The sequence below is a fragment of the Brassica oleracea genome, chromosome C4 (genome assembly GCF_000695525.1).
Source record: "Brassica oleracea var. oleracea cultivar TO1000 chromosome C4, BOL, whole genome shotgun sequence".
Lineage (NCBI taxonomy): Eukaryota > Viridiplantae > Streptophyta > Magnoliopsida > Brassicales > Brassicaceae > Brassica > Brassica oleracea.
In genome coordinates, this window is record NC_027751.1 from 7,532,883 (window position 1) to 7,551,149 (window position 18,267).

The 18,267-nt window shown below is 38.0% G+C and overlaps 3 protein-coding genes and 1 non-coding gene across 4 annotated transcripts; 3 read left to right on the forward strand and 1 right to left on the reverse strand.

Moving 5' to 3' along the window:
• Positions 1-1,132: 1,132 nt before the first annotated feature.
• On the forward strand, positions 1,133-5,309 carry LOC106337051. The gene is made up of 5 exons (XM_013776069.1): positions 1,133-1,357; positions 3,639-3,901; positions 3,989-4,200; positions 4,469-4,736; positions 4,810-5,309. The coding sequence occupies exons 1-5, from the start codon at positions 1,315-1,317 to the stop codon at positions 5,113-5,115; spliced, it is 1,092 nt and encodes a 363-aa protein (XP_013631523.1). The 5' UTR covers positions 1,133-1,314; the 3' UTR covers positions 5,116-5,309.
• A 345-nt stretch (positions 5,310-5,654) lies between these two features.
• On the forward strand, positions 5,655-5,738 carry TRNAY-GUA. Its single transcript is given in 2 exon segments — positions 5,655-5,691; positions 5,703-5,738. It is a non-coding gene; the product is annotated as a tRNA-Tyr (tRNA).
• A 501-nt stretch (positions 5,739-6,239) lies between these two features.
• LOC106337498 (protein ABSCISIC ACID-INSENSITIVE 5) lies at positions 6,240-8,967 on the forward strand. The gene is made up of 5 exons (XM_013776608.1): positions 6,240-6,435; positions 7,236-8,343; positions 8,432-8,503; positions 8,586-8,615; positions 8,697-8,967. Exons 2-5 carry the CDS (start codon positions 7,243-7,245, stop codon positions 8,790-8,792), a joined length of 1,299 nt encoding a protein of 432 aa, XP_013632062.1. The 5' UTR covers positions 6,240-6,435; positions 7,236-7,242; the 3' UTR covers positions 8,793-8,967.
• Positions 8,968-13,073: 4,106 nt separating this feature from the next.
• LOC106337998 lies at positions 13,074-16,377 on the reverse strand. The gene is made up of 5 exons (XM_013777078.1): positions 16,099-16,377; positions 13,756-13,863; positions 13,543-13,674; positions 13,296-13,454; positions 13,074-13,214 (listed from the first exon to the last, which is right to left on the reverse strand). The coding sequence occupies exons 1-5, from the start codon at positions 16,375-16,377 to the stop codon at positions 13,074-13,076; spliced, it is 819 nt and encodes a 272-aa protein (XP_013632532.1).
• Positions 16,378-18,267: the final 1,890 nt, after the last annotated feature.

The following is an 18,267-nucleotide window of genomic DNA, read 5'->3' on the forward strand; positions in this document are numbered from 1 at the left end:
CAGAGATTAAGCTTACCGACCATAGTTCCAGACTAACTCTCACGTGCCGTTACCGAAAGGACACCCAATAACCCGAGAGTGAACATAAACAAGAAGCCCGCCACAAAGCTCCTAGTTAGAGCCAACCACGAACCAATCTCGGACGAAATCCGAGAGAACCATCGCAGAGAAGACCCAACCAACGTCACACGCGCCACTACTCACCCGAGAGCACACACCAAGCAACACAAAACCACCGGAACTCCAAGCACGAAACCAAAGGTCTAAGCCATAGGAAAGACAGACACTGTCCTCACACGCCTAGACTCGCCGCCGGAGACCTTAGATCTGAAAACCAGATTCCGGATCTGAGCTAAGGTGGAGCTCCCCCTGCCGCAGAGAAAAGAGAACACAAAGGAAAGAAGGACATATGAAACACACGAGAGGAAAGAGGGAAAGAAAAGAGGGGATCCGGCGATCAGGAACGGCCACCAGAAAAGTGAGAGGACTTTGTTACATGAAAGTTGGAGAAAAGAGAAAGGAGAGAGAAAAAAATTTCATCCATAGACTACTTACTATTTGTTCTTTATCGTTCTTTAAAATTGTTTAAAATTTAAGGAATAATAAACTATAAACCAACACTCTTCTTTTTCTCCCTCCTATATTTGCTTACAAAAATGTTTATATATCTTTTTTTTTAATTCTTACTTATATATCTTTGGTACACCAATCAAGTATAATTTATTAGTTTATTAGTTAATTATTATATAATCTTTTCTATTATAGAATCTGTCGCGAGAGTTCACACATGTAAGACTAAAGTATGTATGGAGTTAAAAAGACTAAAAAAAGTATACAATTAAAAAAAAAAGTATACAATTTAATTTTTGTAAAAACACAAACCTCATGTGACGAGCATTACACCACCCACTTAATGTTCCAAACTATATTCATGTTTGAGTTTGGTAACTTTGCACCTTTTTTATTTTTTCCTTTTTACCCCTTTTACAGTTTCTTGGGGGTCTTATTTTTCATTTAATTGTATGGATGGATGGTAACTATTTTTCTTTCTTCTCTATAATCGTGGCAATAGTGATCAACGGATGACGTGGATTAAGCAGATTCACATCTCATTCCTATTTCAGTGGGTTAACCAAACAACCAAGAAACGACCAAATCTGTTGAAAGTTTTTTTTGCTTTTTGCTTAACTTTGGACCAAATCTGCTAAAGTTGAAAGTAAACTTGCGTTTATTACAAGACCCAAACAACTTCTCTCACTTTTCAGCTACTTTTCTCTCTCCCTCTGTTTCTCTCTGCTTCTCTCTATCTGGCCAATGGCTACTAGATCGACAGATTCAGCCACCTCCCGCTCCTCAGGTTCGACATCTTCTTCCTCCATTAGCTTTCGATTTTTCTACTTTGTAGCAATCAGTTAAAGGTAGATAAATGTTCCAGAATAGGATCATGCTGGTGAAATAAAATGATGATTAAGATTGTTGAATTTAAGACGATGCATTTAATGATAGCTTTACTTTATCTGGAAATTTCTTTTCATGAATCTTCCTCCTATACAAAAGGAAAGAATAAGAAGAAGAAAAACAAAAATGTAGTAAATCTAAAGATGAAGATTCGTTTTGATTTTTACCAAAAAAAAAAAGAAGATTCGTTTTGATGTTTTTTTACAGTGGGTCCTGCCCATTTTTGTGAATTTTGATTGATTATTATTTTTAGTTCATCATTAGCCAATTATTTACGCTGAGATATTAATTTTATGGGAAAATTAGAAAAACTGGACACTTTGAACGCGACTTCTTTTGAACTTGGATTTGTCCGCGACTCCTGCAACATTTTTTAGGAAAATAGGATTTTAATTCCTGTAAATACCATAATGCCTTTAAATTAATCAATTAAGTTGAATTATAATAATAAGTAATAATTCTCGAATAATTTTTGTAATAGATTTAATAGTTAAAATAGTTAAAAAGTTAAAAACAAAAGAAAAAAATGAGAGAACAAAAGAGGGACACAGGTTAAGATATCAATACCCTAATTTTTTTTTTACTTCGTCTTCTCCGCCTAGAAGCTTCTCGCATGGCGATTTAGGGTCCTTTATCCGCATAAAAAGTTAAAACTGAGGTTTGTTGTAGCCACTGTCAAGAGGACGTGGTATACGCTAGGATCATACATGGTAATCTGATCGTTATAGTCTCAAATTTGACAAGGAATCTAGTACTACAAACACAGCCATAATGATATAACTGGAAGCGCTTTTATGTGTTGTCTACTTTTTTACAAAAAAAAAGCTATCTTCATAGATGAAGAATATTAGAGAGGTCCCAAACAATGTTCCACCTTTTATCCGAAGGCATGGCGAAGTTGAGCCCAATCATCTCTTTACAGATGTTACCACTTTCACAGAACCCAACAAGCTTGGCAACTATCTTTGCACTCTCTTGCATGTGCCTTGAGTTGTAAGGATCAGTCCATAGCTTGTTCACGAACTGTAGCTTCCTCTGTTTCCCTTCCGGTGGTACGTCCCACTTCATGTACAACTCCTCTCTCTCCTTAGGCGCCAGTCTCGAGTTTATCCTTCTCGCCAAAAACTACATCAACAACACATTGATGATCTAAACAATGTTTACACACTGAAATGAATAATGTCACAAAATTCACTTATGTGTACGTCCCTCGACGATAGAGATACAACTGCAGGTTTACCAGATTTAACATAGATTAGAACCATGTTGTATTGATAGAGAGAGAAGAGATGATTATGTCGATGAAGAAGAGAGAAACATAAAGAACGAAGAGTAAAAGATCGTGGGAGTGGGAGGAAGGAGAAAAACGTGGGAGAAAATATTTTTTGAGAGATTTAGGATAGATTTAGTTTCGATTTAGGAAACATCTTTAACCGAATATGAAAGTTTCCATATTTTCCGGAATTACCTAGAATATGTATACTAACTTACGCAGAACAGAGTAGAGTAGCTGAGAAACATATTCTTCTTTTAGGCGTCATATAAGGTAAAAGGCAGAACATGTTATGACACGTAATGTAGCCAAACTATATCATTGAGTTGTAGCTGTATGTCGTTATCAAGCTTTAGGTAGACTGAAGACATCTTTCTTGATTATAACGTTTCGAATTATAGTTGTGTTAGAATATATAAGAATGGCTAGTTTACGTTGTATACCCTGGATATATCTATGTATAAAACTTAGTATCCAATTTCTAGACTAAGTAGATAACCAGATTGAGTATTCTAACTGCAGGTAGAAGATAAAATAAAATATGATTCCATTTAAAAAAAAACATTTAAACATATATATTGTCATATTTATGTTTCCAATAATTTTCATATTTTTTAACATTTTTAAAATTCAGTTTACTATTTTTTCCATAAAAGAAGGATAAAATATGTCCAGAATTGCCCAAAATATCAGAAGTACTATTGTGACAAATAAAATTTCAAAGTGTCATTTTTTCTAATTTTTCTTAATTTTATATTCCAAGAATATTTGTTTAAAGGTGTCTAATTAAATGCACATGAGTTGGTTCTTAACTACTTTGGTCATAAAAGACTTCACATCATTGTTCCTTGCTCTTTAAGATTCATTGAGAAACAATGTCTGTTTTGTCTGAATCTTTGATGTACAGGTGTTCTCTACAAGCTGTTTGTCGGGTTCTCTGTCTGTATAGCTGCTTCCACTTACCAAGCACTCCAGCCTCCTCCTCCAAAGCTATGCGGCTCTCCTGGTGGTCCATCTATCACAGCACCAAGAATTAAACTTAGAGACGGAAGGCACTTGGCTTACAAGGAACACGGTGTTCCTAGAGATCAAGCTGCCCGTAAAATTGTCTTTGTCCATGGATCAGATAGTTGCAGGCACGACAATGCCTTTGCAGCTCTATTATCACCGGTACTATTACACATCTTTTACTAGTTTCTGTTTCTTGCAATCAATTTAAAGAGCTAAAACTTAAGAAAAACATATGAATGTTTGTAGGATATTAAGGAGGGACTAGGTGTGTACATGGTTTCATTTGATAGACCTGGTTATGGAGAGAGTGATGCTAACCCAAACCGTACTCCTAAAAGTTTGGCTTTGGACATAGAGGAGCTTGCTAATCAGTTGAGTCTAGGAACTAAGTTCTATATAATAGGGTACTCTATGGGTGGACAAGCTACATGGGCATGCCTTAAATACATTCCTCACAGGTATCATCACTTCAACAAACACACATTGTTTAATAATCTCGTAGTTATTTAAAAGAATTATTTTGACCAACTAGGAGTTGGCCTAGTCGCTAAAACTCTAAGATCACCTATTAGGAGTTTAAAAGGTCACTGGTTCGATTACCGTTGGAAAAGATTCGAAGGAGAGTTAATTTAAAACGGGTCTGGGCCTACGGGCTTTCGGACCCAGACCTTCTTAGTTATTTAAGAAAAGAGGAATGATTTTGAGATAATGTGTTTGATTCTTCAGGTTGGCTGGAGCAGCTCTTGTAACTCCAGTGGTGAACTATTGGTGGAAGAGCTTTCCATCAGACATCTCAAACGAAGCTTATAATCTACAACCGAGAAACGACCAATGGGCGGTTCGTGTTGCACACTATGCTCCTTGGCTTACTCACTGGTGGAACTCTCAGAAGTGGTTCCTTGGGTCAAGTGTTGTGACCAGAAACCTAGGGTTGCTGTCTAAATCCGACAAAGAGATACTCTTCAAGATTGGTGCAGCAGGGAGGCCACATGAGGTGTTTATATATATTAACATTCTTCATCTTATTCACGTACTTTCATTTGACCATATCAAACTATCTCATGCAGGGAGAAATAAGGCAGCAAGGAACACATGAGACCGTGATCCGTGACATGATTGTTGGGTTTGGAAAATGGGAGTTCGATCCAATGGAGCTGGAGAACTTGTTTCCTAACAAGGAGGGATCAGTGCACTTGTGGCAGGGAGATGATGACGCTCTTGTCCCTGTGACTCTACAACGTTACGTTGCTAAGAAACTGCCATGGGTTCATTACCATGAGATTCCTGGAGCAGGGCATATGTTCCCACTTTTTCCTGGTATGGTTGATAACATCGTTAAGACGCTCTTAACCAACGAAGAAGTCAAGAACTAAAAAAAAGAGTCATCTTCTCTCTCAGAACAATTGGCTGATTTGGTTTTGTTGTGACATGAGTTGCTATGAAATACTTTGAAACGACTAGAGAGAGATTCATGAATATCTCAAATTTCTTAGTAGATCTTTTGATTACTACTAATATACTTTGTTGGTGATCTTTTAACCTTTTTAGTGTGATTTATTGATGAATACTACTTAGTATATGTCACAACAATATTAGTCTAAGCTACACAACGTGGAACGTGATCGTAGAAAACAAGTTGCATTGATAATAGTATTATAGTTTAGTTAGAGCTATAGTTTGAGATTGATTATTTGTATTCTTTTACTTTTACAAATAGAAAAGAAGTCGTATTCATTTTGGTAAGCAAAGGTAAACAATAATAGTTAATTCTGGTAGCCCAAAACGAATTGGACCTTGTTTCTTGATTTTTGTTTGTACTGTTAAGGGCATAGAATGTAGTTGTTCACTACAAAGGCCCAGACTGAACTACGTAAAAGTATATATATAACATAATAGGAAACAATATTAACATCCGACCTTAGCTCAGTTGGTAGAGCGGAAGACTGTAGTAGTTGCTGTAATCTTTAGGTCGCTGGTTCGATTCCGGCAGGTCGGATTTCTTTTTCCAAATATTTTTATCTATTTCTGAACAGATAGTTCATGTGCGCTTGGAAGCGGATGGTCGAAATGGAAAGATGTTTTTTTTTTTGTTAAGCTCTTATACGTGTTGTTCGATATATACTTTTATATCAGTTTCTTAACTCGTAATCCAGTTTCCTCACGTGCTATGCTGACAAAAGAATCCAGAGAGAGTTTTGACGTAAATTAACATCTTGTAGCAGAGAGTCACACGTGTCATGCTCTACGGAAGACACTCCAAGAAACAGTAAGACAACACGTGTATCATACGTGTCGACGTAGCCGAACCGATTCTTTGCCTCTGATCTTGGGCCTGGACCTGGACTTCTCTATTTTTCCATTTCTTTGAAATCTCATTGGTCAAAGAGATAACTTTAGACAAAAGATGTTTCACTTCACGCCACTGTCGTAGGTCCCACGCGCCACCCTTACTCACGGTGAATATAAATATCAGCTAACCTCTTTTACCGCTTCCCTCAACATTTTATCTCTCTCTCTCTCTCCACTTTACAACACCAAAACACAAGTTTCTCGGTAAAAAAAATCTCTGAAGTCTTTGAATCTATGTGAAGGAGGAGAACCTCCAAGAAACAAAAAAAAAGTATTTTCTCAACTTTTTCCGGTGGTGGAGGAACACTGAGCCACCGCTTTTGGGAGACAGATTTAATTTTCAGGTTCTCTTTCAGTTTCTATAATTATTTTTGTCCTCAAGATCTTGAGGAATATGTCTTGGATTAAACTTTAGGAATATGTCTTGGATTTAAAATTGTTTTTAGAAAGTAATTATTTAATTAATTTTAGCTAATTTTAGCTAAATATCTTTGATTTAATATATTATATACATAAGGCTGTTTTATGTGTTTGTTTGCTTTACGGTTCTTCTCTGCGAATAAATAATATATATTTTTTTTTTATAAAGTGGATAAACATGAAAGATATTGGTACTCACACTCAGTAATAATTGTTTTATTTTTAGGATTATATTAGATTAAGCTCTAAACTAATATCAACGTTTTAAAACAAATAAACCAAAACATATGTGTTGTCTTGTTTTTTTTTAAAATATATGTGTTGTCTTGTTGATAAGTTGGCTTAATGATGTGGGGGTATATTTTCCTCTTTCGGAAACGGAACCTTTATTGAGATGAGAAATTATTAGTTTGTTTATTGCTAAATTTAGTAGTCGCTTGTCGCTGTCAAGATGTAGACCGTTCTTCTTTATTTCACGTGGACCGTCTTCACTACCATAGAGATTCTTTTTTAAATCCCATTTTTTCATGCAACATTGAAGTGATTCGCATCTGTATAAAATCCCCACTACTTTACTAGATTTACCCATTCAAAACTTAAAACAAATATCTCAGGAAATTAATTTTTTTAACTTTTTCATTAAATTGTGGTCCTTTGAGGATTAATATAGCATAAAAAGATTGTAATATCCAAATGACGTAATCTTGACGTTCTTTGTCTGCAGCTGGTAGATGGTAGGCAGAGAAACAGAGATGATGTCTGAACGAGAAGTAGAAACATCGACGGCCCAAGCAAGACAAAATGGAGGAGGAGGAGGAGGAGAGAATCATCCGTTTTCTTCGTTGGGAAGACAATCCTCCATCTACTCATTGACACTCGACGAGTTCCAACACGCTCTCTGCGAGAACGGCAAGAACTTCGGGTCCATGAACATGGACGAGTTCCTCGTCTCTATTTGGAACGCTGAGGAGAATAACAACAACAATCAACAAGCAGCCGCAGCTTCACATCCCGTTCCACCGAGTCATAACGGTTTCAACAATGGTGGAACCGAGAGCGGCGTCTTTGGTGGTGGTGGTGGTGGTTCTTCAGGTAACCAAGGGGTTAATAAGAAGCCAGGGATAGGGATAGCTAAGCAGCCGAGTCTTCCACGACAAGGCTCGTTGACACTTCCAGCTCCTCTTTGTAGGAAGACTGTTGAAGAGGTTTGGTCTGAGATACATAGAGGTGGTGGAGACAACAACAACGGACGTAGTACTAGTAGTAGTAACGGTCAAAACATTGCTAATAACGGCGTTGGTGAGAGTGCGGCTAGGCAACCAACGTTTGGGGAGATGACACTTGAGGATTTCTTAGTGAAGGCTGGTGTGGTTAGAGAGCACCCCACTAACCCTAAACCTATGTTAAACCCGACCCCGACTAGTGTTATACCGGCATCCACCCAGCAGCAACAGCTTTACGGCGTGTTTCCAGGAGGCGGTGATCCTTCTTTCTCGGTGGGTGTAGGTGATTATGGTAAAAGGGCAGGAGGAGGAGGAGGAGGGTATCAGCAAGCACCACCGGTTCAGCAAGGTGTTTGCTATGGGGGTGGTGGCGGGTTTGGAGCGGGTGGACAGCAAATGGGGATGGTCGGACCGTTAAGCCCGGTGTCGTCCGATGGGCTAGGACATGGGCAAGTGGATAACATAGGAGGTCAGTATGGAGTTGATATGGGAGGGTTAAGGGGAAGGAAGAGAGTAGTGGATGGTCCAGTGGAGAAAGTAGTGGAGAGAAGGCAGAGGAGGATGATCAAGAACCGTGAGTCTGCTGCCAGGTCTAGAGCAAGAAAGCAGGTTACTATTGTAATCATTCATTTGATGAATATAAATGTTTATTGTCTGTAGCATAAACAGCTAATGTGTTGTTATGATTGTTATGAAGGCATATACGGTGGAGTTAGAAGCAGAACTGAACCAGTTGAAAGAAGAGAACGCTCAGCTAAAACATGCATTGGTATTAATTGATCTTGATTTTGTTGAAAGACTTTATTCCTTCTTGTGACAATTTGGTCTTTCTTTTGGTTTTGTTTAAACAGGGAGAGTTGGAGAGGAAGAGGAAGCAACAGGTAATAGCTATTACCATTTCTTGGAACTAATATGGTGTGTCCGAGAAGCGTTACAATCATCGTTGGTTTGTATGGTTGCAGTATTTTGAGAGTTTGAAGACGAGAGCACAACCTAAAGTGCCAAAAGTGAGCGGGAGATTACGGACATTGATGAGGAACCCGAGTTGCCCTCTCTGAACAAACAAACAAGCAGTAGCAGATGAAGACGGTGTTGGTAGGTTGGTTTGTTTTGTCCTTTTGAGGAATGAGATAATAAAATTATCTTTTACTTTGATGCTTTTATGTGTTAGAGTTGTTCCTTTGTCAACAAGAAAGTGATTCTCTGTTTCAACATCATAAAATCTTAAGAGGTTATGACAAGTGTTATGTCACTAGATTTATTACAATCCTTCCCCAGTAACTATTTCTGTTTGAATTTTAAATCTGGTTGGTTAGTACTCGAATGTGACTAACTAATCGTGGTCCAAAATTCAATGATCTCACTACTTGGTTAGTACTCAAATTCTCACTTATAAAACACTAAACCCTCAAGAGAGTTACCTCTACTTCAAATAACCAAACACACGCTCAGACAGAACAGAACAAGTGCAGCAGTGGTTAGTGCAGTAAATAGAACTACAGCAGTAATAGTGCATGTGCCTTGGTGGCTACTGAGTTTCCTGGATATCACTTTGTAGTACTTGTCAGCTTCTTTGTAAAGAGAAGCTTTCTCTCCTTTTTCACTGATGCCTTTTTTGTTCTGAGAAAAACAAATGCACAAGTTAAAGAGGTCAGAGATGAAACCGAGGGTGAAGTTAGAAGACTAATAGGCATTACCTTTAGCCTGAAGCTCTTCATAGCGTGACCGAGAATGACAGCATCACTCGGGTGATGACGGTAGTTTAAAGGAATGATCCTTGCACTCGTCTACAAGCGTCTTGAGAAGAGCAACACCAACTTTTACATTCATCTTATAAAGATTATCCCAGTGCCTCCAGCAATCAACATTTTCCATCAGACACCAAATAGCGATTTTTCTAGCATCCTTGGCTACAACAACAGGTATTCCTTCTCCAAGCTAATAATGTCAAAGAAACCATGAACAACTGTTGAATGAATTGTTTCATTGCATCGGTTGTTGATGATGACAGCTGCTGCTTGAGGTAATGATCATTAGTCCATTGGTGTACAAGCGTTTGAAGAAGAAAAACACTAGCATGTGGATTCTTTTTACTGACATAGCGCCAACACTTCCAGCAAACATCATCATTTTCGGTCAGAAAATGCAAAGCGATTGTTGCAGCTTCCTTGGCCACAACAGGATCTCCTGCATTATATTAGTAGTAACAAACTCTTAAGAATCAGGGGTTTTTGTTTTTGTTACTAAGTAAGTAATACCTTTTATTCCAGCTAGTTTCAAAGAAACGATGAATAACTGCTGAATGAATCTGTCCTTTGCATGGGTTGATGGTAGTGGTTTGGGGGAATGCTGATATTCCTCCTCTACAAGTGTCCTGAGAAGATCAAGACTAGCTTTCATTTCTTTTTCTAAGCGACTGTGCCAGTGCTGGAAGCCGACATCCTTTTTATATATTGGTCCTCAGATACCAGATAGCGATTGCTATAGCTTCCCTGGCTACACCAGGATTTTCTGCAAACAACAAACAGCTCAATGATTGATTGATTTGATTGATTCAAAGGTGGTGTTTTGTTTGTTACGAATAAATATATAATAATTAATACATTCTCCAGCTAATCTCAAAGAATCAGTGAATAACCGCTCAAAGCGATCCATGCGTAGTTGTGCACCGGCAAGAGCTACTTGCTTCAACGAGTGATAAATTTCCATAAACCTCCTCGTTGTATCATGTGTGTGTGCACGAAGCTTGTTGATCAGAATCATCCTCTCAAAGTTTTTTTTGTTTTATATAATAAAAATTCCAATACAACAACCTACCTCTTCTTCGGTAGCAGGGAATCTAACCCGCAGCATGGTCTTAAGTGAAGTAATAGGAATCACAACGTGGGACTCCCAAGAAGGACTTCCTACAAGTTCTTCCAGAGTCCCTGGTTTCGCCAAAATTCTGTTTAAAAAAAAATGCATTGAGATGATTGTAGTATATACAAAATAGCAAAAGGGAACAAAGAAAACACTTTCTGAGTACTAACTTCTCGACAATATCCAGGATGCACTACAAGAAAACATCGGTATTCTGACGGAAAATGAAATCCTCGGAATTTCCTCGGAATATTCCGAGGAAATTCCGAGGAACACTTGATATCCTTGATCGATCGATGGGATAATCTCATCGATCGATCACATTGTTACGCTTTGGTCCATCATCGTGATCGATCGATGCGTTTTTGGACATATACCCATCGATCCATCACATTGTTACGCTTTGGTCCATCATCGTGATCGATCGATGCGTTTTTGGACATATACCCATCGATCCATCACATTGTTACGCTTTGGTCCATCATCGTGATCGATCGATGCGTTTTTGGACATATACCCATCGATCCATCACATTGTTACGCTTTGGTCCATCATCGTGATCGATCGATGCGTTTTTGGACATATACCCATCGATCCATCACATTGTTACGCTTTGGTCCATCATCGTGATCGATCGATGCGTTTTTGGACATATACCCATCGATCCATCACATTGTTACGCTTTGGTCCATCATCGTGATCGATCGATGCGTTTTTGGACATATACCCATCGATCCATCACATTGTTACGCTTTGGTCCATCATCGTGATCGATCGATGCGTTTTTGGACATATACCCATCGATCCATCACATTGTTACGCTTTGGTCCATCATCGTGATCGATCGATGCGTTTTTGGACATATACCCATCGATCCATCACATTGTTACGCTTTGGTCCATCATCGTGATCGATCGATGCGTTTTTGGACATATACCCATCGATCCATCACATTGTTACGCTTTGGTCCATCATCGTGATCGATCGATGCGTTTTTGGACATATACCCATCGATCCATCACATTGTTACGCTTTGGTCCATCATCGTGATCGATCGATGCGTTTTTGGACATATACCCATCGATCCATCACATTGTTACGCTTTGGTCCATCATCGTGATCGATCGATGCGTTTTTGGACATATACCCATCGATCCATCACATTGTTACGCTTTGGTCCATCATCGTGATCGATCGATGCGTTTTTGGACATATACCCATCGATCCATCACATTGTTACGCTTTGGTCCATCATCGTGATCGATCGATGCGTTTTTGGACATATACCCATCGATCCATCACATTGTTACGCTTTGGTCCATCATCGTGATCGATCGATGCGTTTTTGGACATATACCCATCGATCCATCACATTGTTACGCTTTGGTCCATCATCGTGATCGATCGATGCGTTTTTGGACATATACCCATCGATCCATCACATTGTTACGCTTTGGTCCATCATCGTGATCGATCGATGCGTTTTTGGACATATACCCATCGATCCATCACATTGTTACGCTTTGGTCCATCATCGTGATCGATCGATGCGTTTTTGGACATATACCCATCGATCCATCACATTGTTACGCTTTGGTCCATCATCGTGATCGATCGATGCGTTTTTGGACATATACCCATCGATCCATCACATTGTTACGCTTTGGTCCATCATCGTGATCGATCGATGCGTTTTTGGACATATACCCATCGATCCATCACATTGTTACGCTTTGGTCCATCATCGTGATCGATCGATGCGTTTTTGGACATATACCCATCGATCCATCACATTGTTACGCTTTGGTCCATCATCGTGATCGATCGATGCGTTTTTGGACATATACCCATCGATCCATCACATTGTTACGCTTTGGTCCATCATCGTGATCGATCGATGCGTTTTTGGACATATACCCATCGATCCATCACATTGTTACGCTTTGGTCCATCATCGTGATCGATCGATGCGTTTTTGGACATATACCCATCGATCCATCACATTGTTACGCTTTGGTCCATCATCGTGATCGATCGATGCGTTTTTGGACATATACCCATCGATCCATCACATTGTTACGCTTTGGTCCATCATCGTGATCGATCGATGCGTTTTTGGACATATACCCATCGATCCATCACATTGTTACGCTTTGGTCCATCATCGTGATCGATCGATGCGTTTTTGGACATAAATACATCGATCGATCCGTTTATAAAAAAACATTCGAGATTTTGAAACCCCAAACACTAGTTCCTCGGTATTTCCTCGGAATATTCCGAGGATTTTTTTCGTCGGTATGTCGTCGGAATAACGCTATTCCGACGACATACCGACGATTTTTTCCCTCAGTATGCCGCTGTTTTCTTGTAGTGATGAGTTCCGTCCACTGATGAGTCTTCTGGCAATTATCGACTAGTAGTAGTGGTAACAAGTTATGCTTTCAGTCCTGCATGTACACTAGACTGGGAGGCCTGATTTACCATCCAAATTGTAAGGGGGATAGGATCCACGCCCTTTTTTGATAGTAAAGATGCCTATTCCGCATAAGAGGCAATCGGACAACCAAAGAAAGAGGGTCGCTACGTAGTGACAGTGTTAATGCAGCAAATATCGTCACCTAACAAAGCATATATATATAATGAATGCAGTTAGGTCGCGGATCATAGGTAGGTAGTGATAAAGGGTTTCAGAAACTTACATCAGAAATGTTATGAAAATGTATGGAACGGGGACACTGAGGATCGAGAAAATGAATAAACGACCACCCTACAACGCGAGAGAATGAGTTCATAGATAGTTTTTTCTTGGTCCATTGGTGTAAGGAACTGAGAAAAGGATCACGAATATGAGATAGCACCTGTTTTATCAAAAAAATAAACATAAACATAAAAATCTAAATCTAAAATATGCTTCTTTTTTGGATTAAGAAGAAAAAAATAGCTCACATTGAGCTCGGAGGAAAGAGGATCCGTGAAAAGAACATCGCATGGGATTGGTACGCCAGTAAATATAGACTCCAAGCGCTGGAGATATCTCACTAGCAAAAGATCTGCCGAGAAAGCGCCACAAGCCTCCAGCTATTTACAAAATAAAGAAAAAAAAAATTGAGTTTTTTTTTTTTTTTTTTCAGAATGAAACAACGCATGCATACAACTTACCAATGCTTCGTTGAGGGAAGGTATAAGAGTTGAATAATCGATACTGGCTTCTGGCTTTTCAGACCTGGAACAAATCGTAGATATGAAAAGTGAGAGAGCAATAGCTAACTGTAGCACAAGGCATCGCAAGGGTAGGGGTGGGCGCAAGGCGGGTACTTGTTTTTTTACGTATATTTGATAATTGGTTTGCCTTGACTGAGTAATGAATTGGACGTGTACTTGATTTGTCGAAAACGAGTACTTGACTTGTCGGAAACGAGTACTTGTTATTTCGAGTACTTGTCCAAAAATATGTTACTTGCAAGTTACTTGTCTTGTTCGATTACTTGATACTTACAAGTATTTATTAATTACTTGGATATATTTCTAAGTTTCTAATAATTACTTGATAAATAATATTTTACGAGAGAAGGTTATCAAAGTTTGTTTTATTTACTTGACTAGGTAAAAACACGAGAGTTATTTTAAATTAAATATTTGCACCTGATATAAAAAAAGAAGATAGAATTCAATAAGAAAGTACTTTTTACTTCTTACAACAAAGAAATATATGTTTAGAGCTTTGGTTTTATGGTTTAGTTATCATTTTTTCAGTCGTAAAACAAGTAACGAGTAATATCAAGGCGAGTCGTAACTTTTTTTGTGATATTTATTACTTGTCTTGTACTTGCAAGTAGCAAAACTCAACGACTTGATACTTGACTTGGCAACGACGAGTACTTGAAAAAACAAGGCGAGTACGGATCAAGTAGCGGGTATAAGGCAAGTAACGAGTATTCGTGCCCAGCCCTACGCAAGGGCACTACAAAAAAAAGTGGTATTGATAGCAAATTATGATAGTGTTGTTTTCCGAACTGCTATGAAAAATTAATTTTTTTGAGGGATTTATATTAATAGCAGTTAATTAATGCTGTTGTATAAAATCAGTAAGCGGGAAGAAAAAATCACTAATACCGCCAATATTTAAGTGAAACTTAGACACGCACCAAGACGTAATTGTTTTCTCTTTTTCGATAGCACATTATGATAGCATTGTTTTAAGAACTGCTGTGAAAATTCAATTTTTAATCTTTGTAATTTTAAACCCTAAACATGTTTTAAATCATAAACTCTAAACATAAACCTTAAAACTCTAATATTTACATACAATAACCTGAAATTGTAAACTTAGACTCAAAGTTATTCCTTTTAATCTTAATATTTCACTTCCAAAACACAAAAACTTTAAATCTTAGTCAAACTCTATACCCTAAACTCTATCCACTATCTTTAATTATACTCCAATTTATAAATATAAACACTAACATATTGTATTCAATACCTCTATTGTTCATACTTTAGTTCCAAATCTTAAATTAAAATTCAAAATTTAGTTATTTCAAAATTTAATCTCAAAATCTTAAAACCAACCCTTGACATTTCACTTCAAACCCTAAACTCTATATCCAAATCATAATCTAAATATTAATCTAATATTTTCAAACTTAAATACCAAACCTTAATATAAACTATCAATTTATTATTTTCAAAAGATAAACTCAAATCTTAACCTAACTCCAAACCCCATATATTTAATTCATAAATCAAATTTCAAATATTATATTCTCTAACACCATGCTTCAAACCCTAAACTCTATATCTAAATCATAATTCATTATCTTAATATTAATCTAATATTTTGAAACTTAAACACCAAATCTGAACATAAATAACAGTTTATTATGTTCAAACAATAATCTCAAAATTTCTATATCATAAATAGTAAACTCAAATACTCTTTATTATATAAATTAATCTTTACCCTAAACATCATACTTCAAACCTTGTAAAAAAATATACTTCATACTTAACACTAGTTTTTTTTAGCTTTTTTTGGCCTTTGATTGATTTTGATCCAAAGATCCAAAATCACTCTCTTGTGATCTTCGTCCTTCTTTCTTATTGGTCTATCCTTTAAAATTAGAATTAATATTTTTGGCCATTGATTAATTGTAATCCAATGGTCCAGAATTAGTTAAACTGTGTTTCTTTACCCCTCTCCCTCATACGTGTCTTCATCTCACTCTCTTCTTCTCTATCTCTTTCCTTTTGTTTTTGTTCTTCTTCCTCTCTCTCTCTCACGAAGCTCGCTTTCATCTCCGTCTCACAATCTCTTCCTCTGTATCTAACTTATCATTCTTCTTGGCAACAAACCAACGACCGTATGGAGAAAAGCTAGTGAAGCCGCCGCCGATAGCGCCAGTGGCGAGGCCTCTACTCCGGGATGACTCTCTCCTCCTCTGCTCCGCGACGACTCTCTCCTCCTCTGCTCCGCGATGGCTCTCTTATCCACTACTTCGTGACGCTTCTCTTCATCTGCTCCTTCACGCCCCCTCTCGTCGTCTGCTCGTGACGGCTCCTCTCTTCCTTGACGTCTCTCTCCTCCTCTGCTCCTTGACGCCTCCTTTCCTCGTTTGCTCCGCGACGGCTCCTCTCTTCCTCTGCTCCGTCACGCCTCCTCTTCGCGTCTGTTCCTCTCCTCGTCTGCTCCGCGACGGCTATTCTCCTCGTCTGCTCCACGACGGCTATTCTCCTCCGCAACGTCTCTCTCTCGACGGAGACGGTTTTGCTCTTGTGTTTCATGGCGGCTGAAGAAACAAATTAGGGTTAATTTTTTTGTTAGGTTAAGCCCTTTTAGGTTTAGATTTCTAAACCGGGTTAGTGTGTAAACCAGTGTTGATAACCGATTTCATTTGTAAACCAAAATATTAATAATAAACTATTTTTTTTTCTCAAACTAATTGTATTAGAAATTAATTAATATTTTTTATTTGGTTGACCAAAAAAAAATTATTATTTTTGGTTTAAAATATATTAATTTATAATAATAATTCTAAAATATAAATGCGAAATAACAAATGCTATCATAACGTTCATAAACGGTAGCATTTAGAAAATTGCTATAATAGGGGGTAGATCTAAGATAACTGGGGCAGACATAGCGGTTTCAATAATGCTAACAATGACGTATAATAGCATTTTTCTTACGCTAAGAAAATACATTTTTCTTGTAGTGGGGCTAGCTACAACTTAGATATGAGATGGAAACAAACAAGAGTTTAATCTTACACGTCATCCGTATCGGAAGCCCTAGGAGTACTAATCTTCTGATTATCGTGGACGCTGACAATTGCTTTTGCTCTAAACCCTAATAATTCCATTTAACTCTCATCCCCTCCTCGACTCACCTTTTCTACCATTGTGACATGTTTTTACACATTTGCTACGGTTTTTTTTAAGGAATTGAAATAGTATATCTCTATCTTACCAAAATTCTCTTATCATTCCTTTCTTGGCTCCCAAATCTTCATTATTGACTTATTTTCTTTCCTTGCTTGAAACCAGTTACCTCTCCATAATCAATCCTAATGACTTCTCTACACAAGTTTGTCAAAAATTTTGTTAGGAAAGTAAAGTTCGAACTTAATATCTCTGCATATAACCAAAACCTTCAGAGGGTCTTTGATGAGAACGTTGTCAGCATACTTGATCAATTTGAAGACCCAAGATCCCAGCACCAGCTCAGGTTATTTAACGTTAAAATGTACTATATTTTAGTGTCCATTACGAGCTTTCCAACAAGTTATTAATTCGGCCATAACGAACCACTAAAAAGCAACTAGAAGAATTCGAAATTGTCAACCTATTCATTTTCTCCAAGAAAGCTTTCCTTTGTTTCACATTGTTGATATTCTTCTTTTTCGCGCAGAAAGATGACGATTTTTCCTGAGAACAACTCCAACGTAACCCTTGATTGCCTCGCGAGAGTTCCAATCCAACACCACCGGACCGCCGCTTTTACTTCACATGGTCCTGATTCCATTCTTGGATTAGAATTTCTCTTCAAGAGGTGATCAGAAGGACTGAAGGAGCCGATGGTGTACCTATGTTTAGGTGACAACAACTCTACTAAGCTTACGCATAGTTGGTTTTGTCTTGGGAAGAAACTTGACAAGACCAGTGACAAGGCCACTGTTTCGTCAGAGTTCTGGCTGATGAAATTACTCTTCGCAGAGTATTTTCTTGGACATTCGAACATGACCAGTGTTGGGTCGACAATATATCTGTTCAATCCAAAATAATCTTTGCACATCTTTTAGCCCTTGTTCTGTCTATCAATTACTGTTTTATTGTTCTTTCCCAGGTTTACTCTAAATTGAAATCTTTAGATTCTGGAATTCGTGTCTGGAACGAGACTGTATCTTTGATACATGGCCAAATAGAGATCGAGAGTAGCTTTCTGTTTGTAATTAAAGAGACCATATTTGTTCTTGGAGGTTGTGGTGGTAAGGGTCTGTTTCCAGAATCTTTCTGTGCAACCGATAACTCTGGAGAGTGGTAGAAGATCCCCTTCTCTACATGCACATGCACAACATAGTGTTCTTGATTGGCTCTACTGCTACTGAGGAACTGGCTCTGTGGTCTGCTTCCAGTTCTAGTGATAAGTCAATGAAGCATGTTCTTGATGCTCAC